We start from the raw sequence: 22,197 nt of genomic DNA on the forward strand, positions 1-22,197 counted from the left end.
ATTGTACATACATACACGTGTGTACATACATGCACGTGTTTATGCGCATACACGTGCGTGCTACGGTGGTAGGGAGCGGTCGACCTTGCCCCTGAAGAGGTGCACAGGAGGTGGAGTGCGAGTCAGAGTGTCCCTGGAATGAGAGCTATCGATCCGTAAAATTCATAACTCTTCGTGGACAGATATCGGGATCCTTGACAATTTTCAGGATTTATCTGCGACCTCGAGTAAGTTCGAGCAACGGGGAAAAATACGCTCGAAAAACATTGTACATTACTGAAGGAGAGTCTTAAGAATGAAGCGTGGGAAAAAGCGCTCAGCTTCTACTTTCCTTTTATCAGCGTTGCACTTAAATCTCCATCAGACAGGTTTTTTAATCGCTTTGCAAGAATTCGAAAACAATTCGCGACTTCTTTCAATGATCGCGAACAACTCGTGGCGTGTTGTTTTGTTGTAGTGCGTGACACATGTGGTTTGGATTGTCCCTGAAGGCAATCATGATCCGTGCCGATCGTATCTATCGCTCGTTTAGACGTGGACTTTCTGGAAGTCGATAGCTCGAAGGATCGTGTCCTCCGGGTGATTAAGGCCTCGAGGCAAGCGTGTTCGTGCGGTTTTCGTGCTGTACGACACCTTGAGGGCGCAACAACTCGCCGAGGACTTTCACAGTCGTATATACGTCATGCAATCCAGAGCCAAAGTCAAAGATGTAACTAAGGAGGAGAGGTGGGCAAAGAGATGCGTAAAGAGGGATGAATATTCACATTCAGTGAGATCTCCCCATGAAATTCATCGTCGAGGGCGACCAGCCCCAGGAGATTTAAAAATTCTCGTTCGTATAAGCATGAGAATGATCCCTGTTACAGAATAATGCGATGATGTTGCAACGAGATGCGGCTGGAATATCCCGTTACATGTTTCATACAGTTGGCTGGATTTACGTGACTGCTGAACGATGATTTGCATTTGATACGAATTGCATTTAATTTTCTCGCGCCTTATTTAATTAGAGATTAATATACATAAATCTGCACGTCCCTGTAATTACATTTCTTTCTACGAGTATATATATATATATATATATATATATATATATATATATATATTTAAAATATCAAGTTTTACATGTTAAATATTTTTTAATTATTAAAGTTATTAAAATTATGATTCTACATATTTAATATGTGACAACAATTATTATATTATCAAATAAAAATGTTACAATCTTTTAATGGAATGACGTGCATGTGAGGTACGTTAATATCATGATATTTTATCGTCCAGTCTTTCGAGCAAGAAAATGGAGAGATAATCTGTTACTCGCGCGGTAATCATAATCCACTTTCGTGATCGACTGGATAATGTGAGTGTCTAGTTAAGAAAATCACGTAATAAGTATATGCTTCTGAGCTTTATTCAATCCAAATGATTATACATACATATATCTCTCTCTCCTGGTTCTCTCTCTCTTTTTTCCTCTCACAAGATACTTCTGTAGATAATAAGAAGTGTTGTAATAAACGTGTCGTAATAAATGTGTCACGATACATCTTTGATATATATTCAGTGACATTAAAAAAAAAAAAAAGAACTCAACGAGCAGAGAGAACACGATGGTTACGAAGAGTTGAAAGTTAAAAGTGACAGTGGAAGATGCTTGAGGCTCTCTCGCATCATTCTTGACTTCAATTTCGTTTTCATTTTCACGGCTCTCTGTAAAGTCGATAAAAATATCTCTCCGCATATTTTCTCAATACTTTTTATAGAAATCTCTGAAACATCTGATTATCTACGAATATATCGATAAATTCCTACAAAACATAATATGTATAAAATCAGAGATAAAGGCGCCTTTTTCTTTCTAAAATAAAATACAAATGAATTAATTAAAAATATACCGTTAATTATTTTTTCTTGATATAAAAATATTATGATATTAAAGAAACAAAAAGAGAGAGAGAGAGAGAGAGAGAGAGAGAGAGAGACGTGAATTTTAAATCTCCATACAAAAATTGTGACAGTTGTTAAATCTCGGAGCAACGCAAAAGGTTCTCGCGTGCCTTTCATTCTAGAAAAATTCTTCCGATATCGTGTCTCTGAATCGTCGTTAAAACGTATGAAAATAAGAGCTCGTGAAGCGAGCTGATAGCAAGGACAATCGATCGCAAGAAATTTGCACTCTCGTGACACTGACGAGACGGTCTCGAGGTCGAACAATGATCGCTCGCTCGATCGATCTTCCGGTCGCGTCCTTGTGTCCGAAGGAAAACACGTCGGTCCATTTGGAAGAGCCGCTCCTATTCGTCGGCGAAAGTAGTGATGATTCTAGTTTCTATTGCATTTTAACAGCTAATAATCGGAGCGTACGTGCTCTTCATCAATATGTGCTTCCAGAAAACAATCTCCTCTTGGAGAAAAGCAACTGGAATGCACGTGGGTGAGGCAACGAGGTGTGGCGCGTGCTTCAAGAATAAGTACAGTGCTTTATTCATCGATAACTTTAAATTATCTCTTCAAAACGGCAGCTGCGAACTGTCTTCGATTAGACGTGAAATAAGATTCGATGTCAATAAAAATATGAATAAAATAATACAATCGACACGCATCAATTAAACGCTGCTCTAAGAGCCGCGTTTTTTTGAGAATCTGCCGGATCGGAGAAAGGGAAAGGGTTAACGAGATTATAACGGGAGTAAAACTCTGTTATGACTTATCAGGAGTTTCGCTACAGGTGCAAATGTCTTGCTTTGGAGAATGAAATCTGCATAATCGTTTTCCATTGATTGAGTTTTCGCTTTACCTGCAGGCGGTCCGCCGCAGGATTTTCCATCAGGTAGAGTCGCTCGCTACCAGAAGGCAATCCACCTGGCAATTTGTTTCTCGTTACCGTAACGCGGTTTACTTCGCATAAATGTCTACTTTATGGTAATCGCTCCCGCGACAAACTCGACGGAATCGTGAAACGAGAGAAGGAAATTCTGCCCGTTCAAGCGGAACGCTCGTGTAACGCCGGTAGCGGAACACGGTTTATTATTACGGTTTCTACCTGTCTTACGATGAAAGTGTTACATTAATATCGCGGTGAGTCGCAAAAAAGCGTTACAGTCGCCGCTAGTGATGTTGTAAATTTTACGCCGCTGTTTTGCAAATCGCCGCTCTATCAGCGCCTGGACGTCTGGGGCTATCTACTTGCCTTTATCAATTTGTTGATGATGATGATGCAATTAAACATACTTAACAACGGCCTTCGATAGCTCAGTTGGTAGAGCGGTGGACTGTAGTTTGTTTGTTTGTACAAAAAGAGAAGACATCCATAGGTCGCTGGTTCGACTCCGGCTCGAAGGAAAATTTTTGCTTGCTTTTATTTTAAAAATGTAATGTTGGGTAGAAATGGATTCGTTGAAATAAATTCAGTGTTTTAGATTATTTATTGCTGAAAAACATTATCCAACTCTAGCTTGAAGCGTATTTTTTTTTTTTTTTTTTGAAAGAGAGATGTCTTGGAATTTAATTTCTTTCTAATTTATATTTTAATTTCTTATGGAAAAATCTTTAGAAATAAAAAGCAATTATTGTATCTTAATAATTTCAAATTAAAATAATGTTAAATAAATTATTTTTGGTGCCAAATTTTCCTGAAGCAGTGATTATAAATGTGTTTTAGAAAACTAATCACAATTCATCACATGCGTGTTCTAAAATTATAGAAAAGATATAAAAGATATAATGATAAGATACATGCAAGATTAATGCTAAGACAGATATAAAAGATATGAAAGTATCTTTAATAATTTTATCGATAAAACAGTAGAATTGCTTATTATAAAGACAATTTTTATCGCTATATAAAATCTGATATTGCGTGATTAAAAATGAAAGCTCTTAATTTATTTATTTGGCTCTAAAAATCCATGATATTACACCGTTATTATTTGTGTAAACAATATATATGTGCCATGTGACAGTCAAATAGAGAATAGATGGTAGTTGGGACCATTTTCAAAAATAAGTCGTCCATAAATTGCTGATTTTAAAAAATCCGGCTCGAAAATTCTTCTTATCATGTCCCTCCCAGAAGAATCTTCTTTCAAATCTATTTAATAACATACTACCAAGACCGCGTTAATAATTATTTATGTTTTTATAAAAAAATACATATCTTCCATAGCTTCATAGAACACGCACGTATAATGGCTTGTAATTATTTTTCTAGAGGATATTTTCATAAATTGGTTTCCAAAAATATTTTATTTTATATTATTGTCTTAATTTAATATAATAAATGCATTTATAATACTTATAGACAAAGTCTTTCGGAAGATGTATGCTTCTTCAGCAAGCTTCATCAGAAACCTTCGATAGCTCAGTTGGTAGAGCGGTGGACTGTAGAGGTTTAGCGCTTCATTAAAGTGTAGATATCCATAGGTCGCTGGTTCAAATCCGGCTCGAAGGACATTCTTTTTGGAATCATTAAGAGAATGCAATCTCCTCAAATTAATTACAACTTAAAAAAAAGGAATAAAAATATTATCACAATTCAACAATATATTCCCATTATTTGTTTTTTTTATAATAATAATTAGATAGAATGAAAGTATTGTACTTGTATTATTATTAAATGATATTTCCTGTTATATTATTTTATTTCTCGTTCAAAGTAATAATTTTAAACGTTATGCATGCTATAATAAATAAATAAATAAATAAATAAATAAATAAATAAATAAAACGCATTTAGAATTAATTCTACATACTTTGTAAGATCGCGAGAGACTCTCACATTCCGCGATGTTTATTCATTAATCTGTTGTTTTCTCTCTCAAGCGGAATTTATTTTTAAATGAGCCACCGCGATATCTTCGCCGGTGAAATTGAGCATTACGAGAAAATCTCCGGTCCTGTCCCTCCCTCGAAACTTGAAGAGAATTTCAATTAACGGCCCAGAGATAGGAGCTGCCACCGGATATTTATCTACATTGGCGTCGGCTGAAAACAAGTCATGGCAAAACAGATAGACGAATACGCGTCACACTCGTCTTCCGTCACCCACTGACCTAGTAGGAGTCAATTTCACCGAGTCGCTCGATTTCTTCATTTCGAGGCGCGCCGACCGGCGCGGCAGACCGAACAGCGGAATTATTAAATATTCCATTATCGGGATTCTTGCACTTGAGCACGAGCCACGTGCTTTGTTTAGACCAGGAAGCGCCCCGGGCCAATCTCCGAAATCGCATCCCTTATCTTCGTTCTCTTCGTCGAGAACGCGAATTATCGTTAATAATGCAGCATACGCGACTTTGCATACAGAGAACTTTGCAATTGCATTGTTACGGTGAATTGCTTCACAAGTCCCAAGTGTTTTTCTTTCAGCAGCATATTTTTAATCTAAAGCTTAATCAGCAAGATACGAACGTCGTTAAAAAAAATGTGGCTAAAAATAAAGTATGCGATAAACGTATATTGAAATTAGAGATCGATATGCTCGATTTTTTTGCTTAGTAAAAAATAAAAAATATTTTTAAACATCCTTGCATAATCGCATGCAGAAATGTTGGATTAAAGCGAAAGAAAACTATCGCAAGACTAATATTTATCGAAGACGTACTTACTCGTGACCTGACGATAGGGAACCTCGTTCGAGGTCCATGAAATTTTTATTACGTCCGCCAAAGATAATCGATTCGGTGTGCGCACACGTGATTAATACCCGGTGGCCCATCTGGAAGTCTCGCACGTGATTCTGCCATCTGGATGGCGCCGTTAGGCGTGTTTCGTCTTTAAACAGCGATGGCCTTGCTCCGTGTCGTGGCTCCGCGAGATACGCAGCTTTCTCTACTTTCGCTTACGCGAGATTTTCAGGCTGTCGTTTAGCATCGTTGTATTTTATTGGGATGCAATGCATTTTACAATTAAATAGAGGAGAAATTTCGTCCTACCCGGTATGTACAGAATCAACGTTGTCTTTTTACGTTTAATCGTTAAGCTGGCATTTCCATTAAATTGCATTTAGTTAAAAGCAGTTATAGCAGGATACAATTAATTAATGTAAAATGTAATTTTGGCTGATTGAAAAGAAAGGTTTTTATGATCTAAAAAAATTGGATATATAATAGAATATTTTTCTAATAAATCAAGATTAATGTTCTTTCAAATGAACTCGTAATTATTAAATATTCTATAAAATAAAGCGTTTCTACAATATTTATCATTTATGATAGTCGTTGTATCTGTAGCCTATTATTTGTAGCGATTTAACATTATATAAAAATTGTCTAGAAATGATTATCTTTGCCGATTTCTATCAAGAATTTAGTGCAGAGAAAGGTTGATCGATGAGCGCTATCAGAGTGCTACTTTAAGGATGCCGCCTTTGTTATTGCGAAAACTGTCGGCATTCCTTTCACGGATAAATGGCATTTGACCGTGGGTGGGACCTCCCATTCACGTGTGACGCAGAAAAATTATCTAACAAAGAATTTATACTAGGCGTAAAAATGCTTGCGACCGATTATAAGCAGGCACTTGAGTGAACAAAGGAAGAATAATGCGGCCGCGTTTATTATTGTATAATTTATCGTATACAATATAATATACAAATAAATGTACACTATAATTTTACGTATAATAGCATAAAATTAAGAAGTCAATATCCACGTACCAATCGTGTGTAATATCGGACTATCGTTTACGATCGTGATTGAGAAACCTGTTGCTCGTCGGAGCAATAGAGAAGCCCCTAGAATCCACGGTGGAATCCTTTCCTATCGTTGATTAAGCTCGTCTCGACGAGTGGAAGCGATGACGCTTTAAACAACGATGAAAGAGAGGCTGCATCGGAATGCAACCGTCTCCCAGTCGACGGGCCGGTTGTGGTATTTCACGAGATTACCATTATTTTTCTGCCGTTCTCGGTCGCGCGAATCCTTTCTTTTTCTCCGATTCCTGGCTGGCGGATGGAATAAAGCGCGATGGAAACGACGTTCTGCATTATTGTCCAACATACGCTGACGTCGTTCCCGACAATGTCTGCCGTAACGGCAGCATAATCCCGCTATATAATCCGCCTTAATTAGCAAGGCAAATTGATAACCGTTTAAGACAGGAGGAGCGAAGAGCCATTCAAAAACTTTATCACGATTTGATTCTTTGCATAAGAAAAAAATGCTTTTTATTTTTATTCGCGTCTCAAGTATTTATACCGACGCGAAATTCCAAACTATTATTTATACATTGTAGATTCTTTTAAATTATGTTTATACTTTAATATTATAATTTATGCTTTGTGTTTCTTTTTAAATTATAGGCAAGGAAAGATATGTAAATATGATTTGTCAAGAATTTGCAAATATCCCATGTAGTATATTATTACTAATTATGAGAAAAAATGTGAAAAATAGCAGAAATAAATTTCATTCACGCGATGAAATTAGGACAACATTTAAGCGATCTTTATCGTCATCGAAAACCGCGCAACTTATTCTAATGTTTACGTAATGCTCAAAGCATGACTGACAGTTAAAAATTTGCATATGGAATCGTTAGAACAATATAATCGGCTTCTCGATTTAATCGTATCACGATCGCTCGGATCATCGCCGGCGCTCTCGAAATTCCGGGCACTTTCTTGGGGCGTTTTCTCAAAGCGTGGGAGGATCGGGTTGTTCTTAATTCTTTGCGTCATCGATAGGTACTCACGGCATCGCATTCAGATCAAGGCCGCGACGGCGGCTGGATGGCAGCCGAGACACGCGAGCGAGATTTTCAGAGCAACCGCGAAACCGGAATGGGGTTTTCGTCGTCGTGTATAAATTGAACGCCGTCCTCTCGGTGTTCGTCATGTATATGTATGTACACGTGCGACACGCATTGCAATCGCATATCGGGACATGTAACGACGCCAGCCGGACGCAAATTGGATCGAGAAAACATTCGAATCGCGAGAGAAAGACGGCGAGATCGCGATTCATGAACGAGATTTGTCTTTTTTTCTCTCGGATAGCGAATATTTCGCTACGTGTGTCTGCACCGGGAGATTTTAATGACATACATCATTAATTCCCGATTAAGTCTGGGAACCGGCGCGCTTTGAAATTCCTGCGACCAATCGATCGCGCACGCTTTGTACCGAGAAAATTAATGATCGAATTGATGAAAAACATCCGCCCTATCATTTGTCTTGCGTTTTAGAAACGAATCTCGCCCCGGTTTGACGGTCAAGTTTGCGAGGTCTAAGCTTACCCTACTTTCCATTCCGTTATCAAACGATCGTAATGGATAATGCGACGGGCGCCAGGAGAAAATGAAAAAAAAAAAAAAAACAAGACAGACCGCATCATGTGTAAGATTTCTCAGAATTTTTTATTCAAAGGTTCGTCGAGAGAACGCTATGTTGGTATAGTATCACTCTTACTTTTACAAATATACATATACAATATTTAATTTCCATATATATATATATAAATTTATATATATATATATATATATATTTATATATAATCGGCGGAACCCTTAAAAAAGTAAGGGCACACTTCGAATCGGGGAACAATTAATCTAGCGGTCTTCATAGATTACTTCCGAGGGGTGGAGAGAAGGTGGGGGGGGGGGGAGAGATTAAAGGAAGACGTATATTTGCCGATAAATCGATATCGGTCGGGAAATCAGAGGTGTGAGGAAAAAAAAAGGAGAGAATAAGAAGGGGACACAGTTATATTACACACGGAATCCCACTCGCGGATCCGCCAGTCGCCGCCATCGAAGGAGATCCGCGATTTCTCCTCGTGGGATCGGGTGGGGCGCGACATTTTGTTTTGCTTTTGTGCCGATTTCGAATGGAATGCGCACGAATCTCGTTGTCGTCGTCGTCATCGTCGTCACCGTCATTGCTACCTCGAGGATTTCGAGAACGCCGCCTCTCTCGGAAGTCTATCACAGATTGCTGGCGTATGATGAACGTTAGCTTTAATTACCAGCTGATGACGAGGCACGTGCAAAAAAAAATTTGCAAAACTTAGGAATTTCTCGAAATAATGATGTAATAATTTGTTTAATATTTTATATATATATATATATATAAATATATATTTATATATTTGAAAATTAAACGTCAACTTTGAAGAGACACGTGAATGCGAAGCGGATAGAAAGCTTTTCTCCATTTTACTCATCTTCGACCCATTAGACTCCGTATAGTGTTCTAGTTCTTAATCGAACAGAACTTAATCATCACAGATACATCGTTCTCAACAATAAAACAGCAAAATTATTAGCAACTAGAGCGGAGTCACCAGAGTTTAATGGATCGACGACGACGTCTCTTCTTTTTTTCTCTCGTGTGCCTCGTCGCCGTTGCACTCAAAAGCCTCGAGGATATTGACGCCTCAGTCGACGGATATCTAACGTCGTGTTGAATCGTAAGAATTTGTGACGCGTCTTTCAGATCGAGATATAGGAAAAAAGAAAATCCGCAGGACCGAGGAGAACAGAGAAGGAGGAAGAGGAGGAGAGACTTGACTTAGACGAAAAAGAGAATCGCGCTTTCGGCAGCTTAGAAGAAGCCGTCACCGGTCGGGTCGTTCACCCAGGGATAATTGTTGGGACAGCGCACGCAAGTCTGAAGGTTGATAGTCTCGCCGGGCACCTCCTTGGAGGTGAGCTTGCAGGTATGAGGCACCCAACACGCCGGCGGACCCTCGACCGCGCACTTCTCTCGCCAAGGTTCAAAGTTCTTCGACTCGGTGACGGTGCGCGGATTCTGAATCCACTGAATCACCTGGGTCATCGTCACGAAGTAGACGTCATTGTGACTCTGCAGAATCTCATCGATCCAGTAGAGGAAGGCGTCCAGGAACTCTGGATTGTTCTTCAACCAGGCAGCGTGGAAGTAGAGACCGAGGGGCGCGCGATTCTGCTCGTAGTGACGGTCGAAATTGTGATTGAGGAAGTTGTAGAACTGGTCACCGGTCAGAATATTGCTGCACGAATCAACCATAGCACAGCCAGGCAAGTACTCGTCGTTCTGTGGATCCTCGCGCCGGTCCAATTCGTTCATCACCATCTCCCACACAGCGTGCGATCTTTAAAGTATTATTTAAAAAAAAATAATCTTGTTATCATCTACATATTTACATGAAGAACTGTTCAAGATTATATATATATATAGCGCTCACCTAGTGGGGCAGTGCTGAAGATTTCCGTGGCAGCGGTGTGGCATCCGGAAGTACATCGTGTACGGCCACAACGGAGGATTGTTCAAGGCCGCGGTGATGGTGGAGTCGTACAAGAAGGCTTGTTCTTCCATCATGGTGAATTGATTGTTACCGCCGACCCGCAAGTAAGGCGCTCTCACGCCCACCACGCTGTTGTCTGTCAGATTGGCAAACTTCTCGGCGATGATTCTCATCCCGGCCATCTCCTTCGCCCAGTCGTCGACGGTCGCGTCCGACCAGAAGCGCTCGTCGTCATTATGCCTTGCCCCAAAGTTGTCATGTAAACATTTTATGTAGTGACCGTGTTCTAATTTTTAATAATTATGACTATGGTCGTGAGCGAGAGACATGACGACGCATCGCAGGAACCTGTGCTCGTGAACCTGTTTTCCACGTCTATGAATGGTTTTCCCTGGAACCTCACGCTCGAGAGAGTCTCGTAATCAACTCGGGCGGAGCATGGCTTTCGGAGATGACGTATAAGCGGAAGAGAATGAGAATGTTAGAATAAAAAAAGTTAATGCTTACGAGATAGAGTGGACGGCGATCTCGTGGCCCTTTCTGTGCATCTCCTGGACCGCGGAGTAGTTGGTGTACTTGTGAGAAACAAAGAAGGTCGCCTTGATGTCGCATCCATTCGGATTCTTGCGCTTACCATTGAAGATTTCTTTGTAAAGACCGATGTTGTTGTTATTGATGGCGTCATCGAAGGTTATCGTCACCATTTGCGGTACGTCCTTGCCTGGGAGATCACCAGGTATCGTGGTACCGTCCTCCGAGCAGAAGCAGTCGGGCAGAACGCACACGGCGGGATCGCACGGTGGAGCTCTATTGGGATCGTTGTCCATGTCTGAAATCACGAAAAGTTTGTAACATTTATTCATTTTTTATGCTTTGCGCGAGTAAAATATCTTTTTTTTTTCATCAGACAAATTTGCATGAATTTACCGCAAATGTTCTCGTCAGAGCCGTCGCTGCAGTCCTTCTCGCCGTTGCAGAAGAGACCTCTCTCGATGCATGATCCGTCACCGCACGCGAGATAGCCATCTTGACAAAGCGGTTCCTCGGTGTAAAGCAGAGGCTTGGCCTTTCTCTCTTTGTTCTTTAGTTTGCAGTTGTTGACGGAGTCCTTCCAATCGCACGTCTGCTTGTCGATATCAAAGTACAGACCGGCCGGGCATCTTATCGCCTGTAGACCGGAACTTGTGCACTGAATAACATCGCGGCAATTATCACCCTCGCCGGCGACCAATCTAAACCACTCGCCAGCATCCTTATCCTTGCAGATCTCGTTCTCGAAGCTCTCCTCCTTCTTCTCTTCTTGTCGCTTAATTCGGTTTGAGCCCTCTGAAAATAGACGGTCGAGTTTTCGGTGTGATAAAGACTTTATCTTGTCTGAAATTAATTATATTTGAATAATTCAGCAATATTTTGCAATTCTAATTAATGTCTTTTGATAAAAAATTTTTCAAAGAAAGTTTCGTTAAAAATTCTACTATTTTAATAGATGTCATTTATAAATATTTCTAAATAATTGGAGTAGTGTTTTTATAATTATTTTGTTACGAAATATAAAAAATATTTTTCTGTTTATTAATGAATTGAAAGGTTGCGAATTAATAAAATTCAATGTCAATTTATGCGATAGCACTACTATAACGTTCAAACCATTTTCTTTCCTGAAATTCCTTAGTTTGTTTTTTACGGTTCGATGCCTTGTTACGAGTAGACGATTTTGTCGGTCTTATTTGATATTTTTAGAGCGATTAAAGTAATACCGTACTCGAGTTATTACTCGTCGTAATATCTATTATAATATCTCACATATTACTTTGTTCAAACGTGTGATTAATAAAATTGTTTCAAATCCGGACCAAGCATTATACTTCCGCGAGATTTCTATACCGCTCGAATAATTTATAATTGTACGATTTTTTAAGTTTGTCAAAAAAAAACTTGATCTCGAACAGAATTTTACAGAATTAAAAAAATAATACGTAAAAGAAAAAAATGTACGTTTAACGACTTTGACAATTTAAAGACTACAAAATAATATAATATTTACAAATTAATATCTCAATCACAAAGCTTAGTTTTTAGGGGCTGTTTCTGTTATCTGTAGAAATAGTCATCAATAGTATCAGATAAACGTTGGTCCTGTTGGTCCCTCGGGTTTGCGAGACGACTTTATGGTGGAGCGACAACTGGGGAAAGTTGTGCCCCCACCCGCGCTATTTCCAGAAGTCCGGGGCACGGTAGTGACGTCACCTATCCGGGACCGACCGGACCGAGGAGCTTTCACGTTCTAATCTCTTATGCAACTTGTCGTTTTGACGATCGACTATTAGATTAATTCTCTCGTCACTGTGAATATCGCTCATTTATGATGTAAAAAGAATAAAAAAAAACAGATCAACTATAGATTTTCACGATCAAAGATACAGGAATAGAATAAAGAAACCTCACATGACCAGATTGCAGTAGCACTTTCGCCATTTTGAATGACTCTGTCACTATGCGATCTCACGTGTCCATCTGTGTTACGTTTGAAATGTCTCTCAATTATAATTCGCGTCGCGTAATTAATCTTTACAGTTGATTAAAATTTTTCTCTCTGCATGTGTGAGCACAAAGAATATTTATTCATTATCAAAAAGTATCAAAACATATTTACAATTTAAATATATTATTTATATATCATTATATTTATACAATATATTTAATATAATTTAGTAATTTTTAACATAATTTAATATAATTAATTAATTAATATACGACTATTCAAGAGTTTTCTATCTGCATTTTTCTTTCAAGATTGCGTATCGTATCGCAGGTCGTGCCTATAACGTGATTTTCAATCATCTTTGGATGATTTATGCAAAAGATGGTGCAGAAGAATCGGCGCGTTTAATCGGCAGAAAAATGAGTTCGAGTCGAACGAGTCTCGATAAAGTGTCTGTAAAAAAAAGATCATTTCTCACGCGCGTTACACGACCGGGAAGGTTCGTAGAACTCTCACACATCCCGTCATGCAAGAAATTCGATACGGCTCCTGGACGTGTGAAGCGATATCTCGCCATCGACCAGCTCTCTCGCTGGTAGAGAAATCTGGTACTCACCGGCAAGGACAAAAGCTGCTACCAAGAGCAGCACCAGCGAGGACCTCATGCTGATCCTCGGCGGGGAATGTGACTTCCTCTCCTCGACGTCGTCGTCGTCGTCTTCTTCCTCTTCGTCTTGCACCGGAACCTCTTCACTTCTTCAATCACTCCCGTTTAACTGTTTGCCCGACGCTGCTGATCAGCGAGGGATGGAAAGGGTACTTGATCACGGGGTGGAATGACGACGTGTTTGTTTTGGAAGAAAGCAGGGAGAGTGCAGGAGGGACTCGGGTACAAAAAAGGAAGATCCAGCTAGAGATCTCGGCCGTGATCCTTTTCGCGTAACGGCACACGGGACGACGAAAAATCGAGGACGCCTTCAAGGACGCGGACCTTGAAGGTGTAGGTACCGCTCAACGGACTGGCTGAGGCTCGCCACTCGTCGGGCCTTATATTGCCACCACCACGACGACATGGTCCCTACCGGGATCGGGTCCCCTCTTTCTCATCTTCGAGCATTGCTGCCCGCGTAGACGGTGCCACCGCCGATTCAGGTATGTACGAATCGAAACCGTCGATTTTCCGAGACACCGCGAGAACTTGGGATACCTTAAATGCAAATTTTCAGTTTGAACAGCGCTGGTTTAAACTCTTTGATAGACCTTGATATTTAAAATATTTTAGTTATCTCGAAAACAACACAGTTTCATGAACGACATGACCAAGCATCCGAATATATATATATATATATATAAAATAATTTTTGCAAAATCTAAATATGATTGGATACGTCGCGTAAAATATAAATGTGAAAATATAAAAACGACAGAGAGCACGTACAAGTCTATCTAGCGTGATAGAATATTCATCTGCAAAGTTGCATGAATCTCTAGATATCTCCTAAAGGATAATTTAATTCACGACTATAATTAATCGTTCGCTCGTAAGAAAATAAAGAGTTGTAACTTGTCAATACTTTCACGATGCTAGGAAAGTATGTATAAGATAAAACGATTCTTTTAGTGTGTCGCGCGGTGCGGTAGGTTCGTGCCGTATGACCTCGACCTAGGAACTTAAAGAGAAGTATCTATGGCAACTTATTTGCCGACTCTGAATGACTACGCGTTCGCATAAAATTCTCATACGCCGTATGATCTCGTTGATTTTATCTTTACCACTATTAATTGAATGTACATAAATTGTGCTCAGCGACGTGGAAATTTATGGCAAATAATATAGAAATGATAATTTGACCGATGTGCAGAATGTCTTTATAACAGCAGCGAGTTTATCTATAGCTGAGGTGAGGAAACATTTCATAATTAATAAAATCGACAAATCGGGATAACTTTATTGACAATGACAATTAATATTTCAATCTCTCTGTAGAATATTGCGAGTTAATTTTGAAATTACGATATTTTCTCCAAATGAGAATAAACCAAGACTAATTTGTGGATGTTTTTTTTATTATTTACGATTATACCTGCATCGTTGACATTTTGGGCGGGTTTTCGTCGACAAAACGAGAAAGTGACGAGAAACAACGATGACGTAAGTTTGTCAAGGTCGCGGGAATAACGACCCTCTTTCGATAGATTGGCGTTTTAGTAAGTGAGATCAAGAGAGGAAGGAAAAAAAATTCATCGCAAAAACCAAGCGTTCTCTCATGCGATTTAAAATGTCGAGATTGCGGACGCGGTCGGAAAAATGATGATGATACTTGTCTTCTCTCATCACGAGTTTAAGCACACGATTCTCTTAAATACTTCCTAGTTGATCGGCTTTAAGCCGCAAAGATCTCTTCCTCGAGAGGGAAGTCAGGGACCCTTAACTGTCTTTTAATTATCGATGAGTAGCGATGAGACACTGCAATTTAAATTATCCTTAGATATAATCGGGATTACAGCATCGGAAACATTTTTTTTAAATTTTATCGACATTTCTCGCAACATCGTGAAATAACTCGTAAAGTCTCTCTCGCGAATGGAGCCTAGTATGAAAGTAGGCGTAGGCGGTTTCGAACGTAATTGGTGGAAAGTCGCGCGAGCGATATTAATTTCTTATCACTAACGATCGTACGTTTTACGTAATATTTGTTTATATCGATCGAGTCGCGAAAATTCGCTTGCAAGCAGCTTTCTACGATGACCTAAGATTTTTACATAACGCCACGAAATGAAGCGGATAAGTATCGTCGACGCTTTTTGCCTTGCAATTATTATTTTACGCAAAACAGATACTCATTGTTGGGCTGCGCCGCGCCGTCTGTCATCGTCCTCGTGGTGGATCTGCGGTCGAAAGTGAAACGATCGTGGATGCAGTCTCGTTTGCGGCCGCGATCGCTGCTTAATAATAGACCGAATATATCGAAATATCACAATATCGTGACACAATCGTGTCTCGAAAGCGGCGGCGCCGCCTCTCGACACAATGCCATAATCACCCGCGGGCATAATCGTTTGCGCGGATATTTTTTTTCAAATGTCAGAGTAAAAGAGAGAAAGAGAGAGAGAGAGAGAGAGAGAGAGAGAGAGAGAGAGAGAGAGGAGGGGGACAAGGGCTCGCTTGGCATTTTGGGCGCGCAACTCGTCGCACACATCATTATTGCACCATCGTCACCGCCCGAGGTAAATGCCAAGCTCGCGAATGATCTCTCCGTGGATCTCCCGACGTTGGATCGCATTTCATTACGAATCCATGACTCGGCGAGAAAAGCATCGTGAACCCGGGAATGTGCCCTTTGCCAATCATAAATTCCGCAATGGTGATCAGGGTGATTCGCGAACGCTACTGTTGTGTATATACAATTATAATTGTTTTTTTTTTTTTTTTTCCTTCTAAAAGAAGAGAAAGGAAGATAGACTTTAAGACGTACAACTCCATTATTTTAATTGTCTTTGATTATATACACCGAACGATTTGTTGGATTAAAAACTACACGACTTTCGCGACTTTCGCGAATAATAAACAGTTGGCTCGCGCGAACAGAAAAATGATGCGTTTCTGGATTTCGCTCTTCGCATTTTCCGGCAACATAATCGCGCGCGCCTCTCTCGTATGGCGCAATCGTGAACACAATGTTCACTGAACAGCAAATACGAAATTGCTAGAAAGTATGTCTCGACCTAACGCACGTTCAGCATGCGTTTTAAAATTAATAGCCTTGCGCGATATAATATTCGTTTACTTCACCTCTCTCTCGCGTTTCAGTTCCCGATCTTACTAATCGCGACGCATATTACAATACATGGCTTCATCTTCATTGTGGGATTTATTGCGAATCAATACGCGCAGGAATTTGCCCTTTGCCAGATAAAGAAAAAAAAAAAAAAAAAAAAAAAAAAAAAATAAACCCGACGACCATGCAAAATGCCGTTTCAAGTCACGAGATGCGCCATCATCACCATCCAATTACGCGTCTTGACGGCATTCCTATCGTCGATGATTTCCTTCATCTCCGATTCATTACGCGCAATCGCGGATCGATGGACCACTCGAACCCCATCGCCGACTCTAAATGTGTCAGCTTGATATATACGTCATCATCTTCTAAATCGTCATTGGAAACCGCATCTTTCTGCGATGGTTTTGATGAATTTCCTCGATCGTGATCAAGGATCTCGTTCGTTCGATCGCGAGAACAGGAAATGCTCGAGGATACGTTCACGTTCATCCTCGACCTCCTCTTCCTTCCCCCGAATGGCAGGTTACGTTTTCCCGGGTCTCGGCTGCGATCTCTAAAGCGCAGCGATGATTCACGTAATTGCAACCGCTTTGCTTTTCGCCTCCGGACGCGGTTAGAAAGCGGACGGATCGTTCGCACGATTGCGATCCATTCTTCGATCCTTTCGAGAGGAAGATCTCGTCATCGATAATCGTTAAAGCCAAGAGATTTCGGCGAATAAGAATTGCCGACGTGCTCTGGGAAGCGAGAAAAATCCACGAGATCGATCTCCTGGCAATCGCCACAAATGACAACGACTGCGAAATTAATTTGCCGTGGAATGAAGCGTGCAAGGATAGTCGACCCGATTGATCGGCGGACGGCTATAAAGAAAGGGTGAAACGAAATGTCAATGGCGCTTGAGTATAGTAATGAAGAAATCATCGGCATATATAATTTACCTCCTCCGCAAATAAAATGTTGTAGAATATTATTTCACACATTAAAGAGTCTATCGGCCAGTATCTTTCCAATCTGGCGGTGATTTACGCAGTCTTTAAGAGGCTCCGAAATTTTAATACACTTGAAAATTTCATTAGCGACGTAAATGTTCAAGATTTATTGCGACAGCAAGAGGAGAGACTTTTACCGTGGCAACATTTCAAAAGATGCAAAATGTAAATCTCGTTGACAATTTTTGGGCGAGGTAGAAGCGGTTGTTGGGCAAGATTCCTCCGTCGCGTCGGTTCCTTATCGTTGCGAAAAGCCGTGCGCGAGTTCGAATCGGGGTCTGCGGCCCTGACGTGACATATGCCACGGCGGTGAAAGGAAACGAAGACGAGGCAACTGTACGCGGCGTGTCCGAGGCAAAGTCAGCAGCCAGGCGCCGCCAAGCGAAGCCTTCGAGGCGCAGAGCTTTCTCTGCCCGCGGCCAAGGCATCGCCACCGCCGCGTTCGCGGCCGCTGTATTTCACGCGGATTCTGTAGATCCACTTTGTTATACCGTGGGCTCCATCTCTCGTTGATCCAGCACACCGTCGATCGTGCATCGTCGCGATCCCCCCCGACGATCGAGCGAGGATCGAGAGAGTCGAGAGGTTTTCACGAATTCATTTGGCAAAGCGTCCGAAACGAAAAATATGATTCCGACAGCGGTATATAATAAATAATCCTTATGAAATATGGATAGATTTGATTGAAATATTGATGAGACGTGTAATTTCAACGGAATCGCTGAATAAACTAATTGGACAATCATGGATAATCGCGCGTCATAAATGCAATATGTATCGCGCGGGCAAATCGTCATTATCGCAAATCGATCATGGAGATCTCTCCTCTTGGATTTAATATTGATTTACAAGTAAATTATTTTTTATGAGATAATAAATCCTCGTAAATCGTATTCCTTTTCTAAAGTGAATTTCTACATTGATCGATTGCTCTGCATAAAACTAAGTTTATAGTATCTTACAGCAATATTTATACTTTCTCTTTTTTCATCTAAAACATCTCTTACCACACTTTCGAAGATAATAACATAATTAATAGCATTAGTTTATGATTTACATAGAATAAAAATTATATAATTATTTGATTGCTGTAATAAATATTTTATAACATAATATTGATTTTGCGCTATTAATGATTAATTACATCTTACATTTCCTTATTAATCTTAATGAAATTTTTAAGAAATTGTATGAAACTTAAATATACTACTTTGTTATCGTTAATAACAGGAAATGCAGTAATAAATGTTTATTTTTTTACTTCAAATTTATGAGAACCGTCTATAGGTATTATTTTTATTATACCCACGTGGTTTACGGTTTGCCCTGCTGTTTCTTGCGCATGCAACATGGCATGAGACACGGCCGTGTCTCTCGCGTAAAATTTTACCGGATGTTCTCCTTTTCGTTAGAAAAAACAAAAATTATGTATGATCTCTTTTTTCACTTATTCAATTTTTTATCCATTACTTTCCGTCGCATCTTACATGCGGATCCGCATTCTTATACACAGAAATTATGGTGCATACACACGCGATATTGTTTGGAAACGGTGTCTGAATTAATCAAAGCGAAAGGCACGAAAGTGCCAGACGGTAGATGCATGACACATCGTACGACGCAGAGGGATTTCGTAAAGTTCCCCGATTTCTGGGGATGGAGTGGGAAGGGGGGGGGGGAGAAGAGGAAGGGGGAGGCAACGGCAACGATAGCGAGACAATTTTATACATATAATGTCGCGAATAAACGAACAGTACGGTTTGACAATGTTGTTTCGCAGTTAAATTCATCGATCGGCGGTTAGCCAGTGCTCTGCATAAAGCATGGGGATTCGAACAACGTCGACGGCATATTCGAACAGTGACAACCGATAAATGTCAATCAGAAAAATTGATAAGATACTTCTCCACATGTATCTTCTTTCTTTATTTGTCCATTTGTCCATTTGTCCATTTTCTCCCTCTCAATTTAATTGCGAGAACTTAATTGAGAGATTTCTCAAAAGCACCTTGAAGATCGTACCTTGAGACAACGTTTTCCCCTTCTCCCTTCTCCTTTCAAGGCGGAATTATTTATATTTCTCGTAATTGAAGCGAACGAAAATAGAAGTCCTTTAAGAGTGTATTAAGTACTGTTGAATATTCAGAGATTCACATTCTGCATTACGGGACGTTAAGTTTCGTATGCATATCTTGCAGAATGCGCAGTTTATTCGCGCAGTTGACCGAATGGCCTTACTAAATCTTGCTTGCTAAGCGCTTGCGAAAACCCACTCGATCCTATTACCGTTTTAAAACGCGTAACCACCGTAATCTCTCTCTCTCTCTCTCTCTTTGTTATTCGTCGCATTAGTTACGCTTGAAACCGCGCCGGAAGTTGATCCCGCAAGAAGAAACGCGATTTCTCTTCGAGACAAATTCAGGCTTAAAGGATGAACAATAATGTATTCCATACATAATAAAAGACAACGGTCGATGATTCGAGTGAAAAAAAAATTTTCAACAAACCTTTCGCGTGTAAGGATGCGACTCATGCCACTCGCGAGATAAATGGATCGTATGTAATCAGCTGGAAGCGACGATGATCGATGGAACATCAATCGCGAACAATTTCGCAAGTACATCCCCGAGGTGCTCGTCGCCGTTCTATACTTTTCCGACCTTGGCTGTCATTTTTACATCGTCTTGAGAGACTAAATGGGCATCCGCACGTGTTCCTGCCGACATTCAATTTATCAGATACGGATCGGTCTCGCAGGACTCGCGACATAATATCGATCATGTAATATGAGATGCGCGTTACGTCAACGATATTCGTTCGCCGATATATAAAATAACATCGGCCGTGTTGCGTCAATTTGGATGATGGAATTTCAAAAATAAAAATTCCAATTCTTTTTAGCGATCTGTAACCGTGAAAACGTCATGTTATATCCTATCACACGACAGTGACAATTTTTTATTTTATGTTGAGTCAGACCGCGTGCGTCATTACAAGCCGCATGCGACGCGACGACGAGCGTGGCACGTGATGTACGCATCGAAATTGCGTTGCAGCCGCATTGCGTGGCGCATCAGGATGCCCTGTTTTGCCTGCGCGCGGATCGGTCGAGCTGTCGAGACTAGGTAGATAGGTAGATATATCGATTTCAAGGGGAGAGAAGGGACAAAGGTGGCGAGAGGGACCGAGGGGGGTATCGAAAGATCGTCCTGCACGAGGCTCGCTCGCCACTGACGTTTAGGAGCGGGACTCCAGGGCCGTAACGTAACGGTTGGTTGCCACCCTCCCCCCTCCCTCCCCCGACTATCGGTGGTGGCCGATGGTGGGTGACCTTGACCTAGGGGATTCCTGCCGCGCCGGCGTCGCGTCCTCGCCTTCTTCCTCTTCCCCTCGTCCCCCGCCGCCGCCTGGTCGCGAGGCCACGTCCTCGTCTCGCTTACGTCCCCCGATTCGCTTTGTCCCGCTCCACCCGGCGGTCAGCAAGGTGCATCTGATCCGATACCACCTGACATCGTGATAGCGACCTCGTGGGTCGTTTCGCTTATCGAAGTCGATGGACTGAGAAATCGGACGTCTCGACGCTGAGTCTGAGATGAATGGCGGTTCGATCCGATCCGATCGCTATTGGGGTTGTCTGATCGCACGGTCTGCCGATTTTCTCAACACTGGACCGAGATGCGAGTTTTTCTCCTCATTTGTATCGCGTTGTAAGAATGTAGGTATCTGCGATAAGCGAGGTATCTGTCAACGCGCACGTTTTCCTCCCCTCGTCTCCCCTCCCGTCGTCCGCTTTGTTGCATTCTTGATAAACGATATCATCCCCCCCCCCCCAGCATTTGTCGCTTAATATCCTCCTCTCGTCGGCAAATTTAATTTCTATTCTCTCGTAATGTTTCTCAGCGCCGTTTTTCCACTTCAAGATTTTAATTTTTTCTCGATGATCGCACTTGTCCGGATACAAACTCCAGCTCTGTCTACCGTCATCGCACGCTCGACAATATAATGGCCTCGTTCGGCTGACAATGAGTGTAAAAAAAAGGGTGCATTATTCTATACTTTTATCCAGTATCCGTCAAGATTCTTCCACATGACGTAATAAATTATGTCTGTCTATTCGAAGATAGAGCGCGTTTCCTCTTCGTTTCCTCTCTTACATTTATATATGCGTTCAGATAGCATTCCATTATCTCTTTCATATCTTCCTCCTGAGTATTCTCTCATTTAGACGCTTTCCGCGCGTTTCCATGTTAATTTTGCCATGTTGTCAAAACGGGCAGGAGGAGCGACGGCTAAAGCAAATAGGACAACGTTTACAACCTTTTGTGCGGTTACTATCCAATTTATCGCGATACGAAATTCGTGTTTGCACGATTCAGAAGATATTTTCACATGCGTCCCAAATTCCGAAAAGATTGAATTCTCGACGTTCTGCTCATTCTCCAGATACCAGTCTTGACAGTTTCCTCAAGTACTTTCTTTGTCACCCGTCGCAATTTTCTGCGCCTCTGATGTATCGATCACATTCTCTTTGTATTTCCCTTTATCCTATGTTATCCGATTTTATTCATATCCTGTCTGAATGTTGCCGTACTTATCTTTTTAATAAAGAAATATAGGCTATCGTTCTCGGTTCTTTTTTTATGAAATATGTGCTGTTTAGAAGATTATTCGCGTTATTTCCAAAGCAACAAGCTCAATCATCTTTCTCCCTA

General features: G+C 40.9%; 1 protein-coding gene and 2 non-coding genes across 3 annotated transcripts; 2 read left to right on the top strand and 1 right to left on the bottom strand.

The window, feature by feature from the left end:
* The first annotated feature begins 3,244 nt into the window (after window positions 1-3,244).
* On the top strand, window positions 3,245-3,345 carry Trnay-gua (transfer RNA tyrosine (anticodon GUA)). The gene is made up of 2 exons: window positions 3,245-3,281; window positions 3,310-3,345. It is a non-coding gene; the product is annotated as a tRNA-Tyr (tRNA).
* Window positions 3,346-4,352: 1,007 nt separating this feature from the next.
* On the top strand, window positions 4,353-4,453 carry Trnay-gua (transfer RNA tyrosine (anticodon GUA)). Its single transcript has 2 exons — window positions 4,353-4,389; window positions 4,418-4,453. It is a non-coding gene; the product is annotated as a tRNA-Tyr (tRNA).
* Window positions 4,454-8,694: 4,241 nt separating this feature from the next.
* Window positions 8,695-13,743, bottom strand: Serp (chitin deacetylase-like protein serp). The gene is made up of 5 exons (XM_072902143.1): window positions 13,325-13,743; window positions 11,154-11,552; window positions 10,734-11,055; window positions 10,167-10,466; window positions 8,695-10,073 (listed from the first exon to the last, which is right to left on the bottom strand). Exons 1-5 carry the CDS (start codon window positions 13,371-13,373, stop codon window positions 9,545-9,547), a joined length of 1,599 nt encoding a protein of 532 aa, XP_072758244.1. The 5' UTR covers window positions 13,374-13,743; the 3' UTR covers window positions 8,695-9,544.
* Between the last annotated feature and the right edge of the window lie 8,454 nt (window positions 13,744-22,197).

Source organism: Anoplolepis gracilipes, chromosome 11 (genome assembly GCF_047496725.1).
Source record: "Anoplolepis gracilipes chromosome 11, ASM4749672v1, whole genome shotgun sequence".
Taxonomy (NCBI): Eukaryota; Metazoa; Arthropoda; class Insecta; order Hymenoptera; family Formicidae; genus Anoplolepis; species Anoplolepis gracilipes.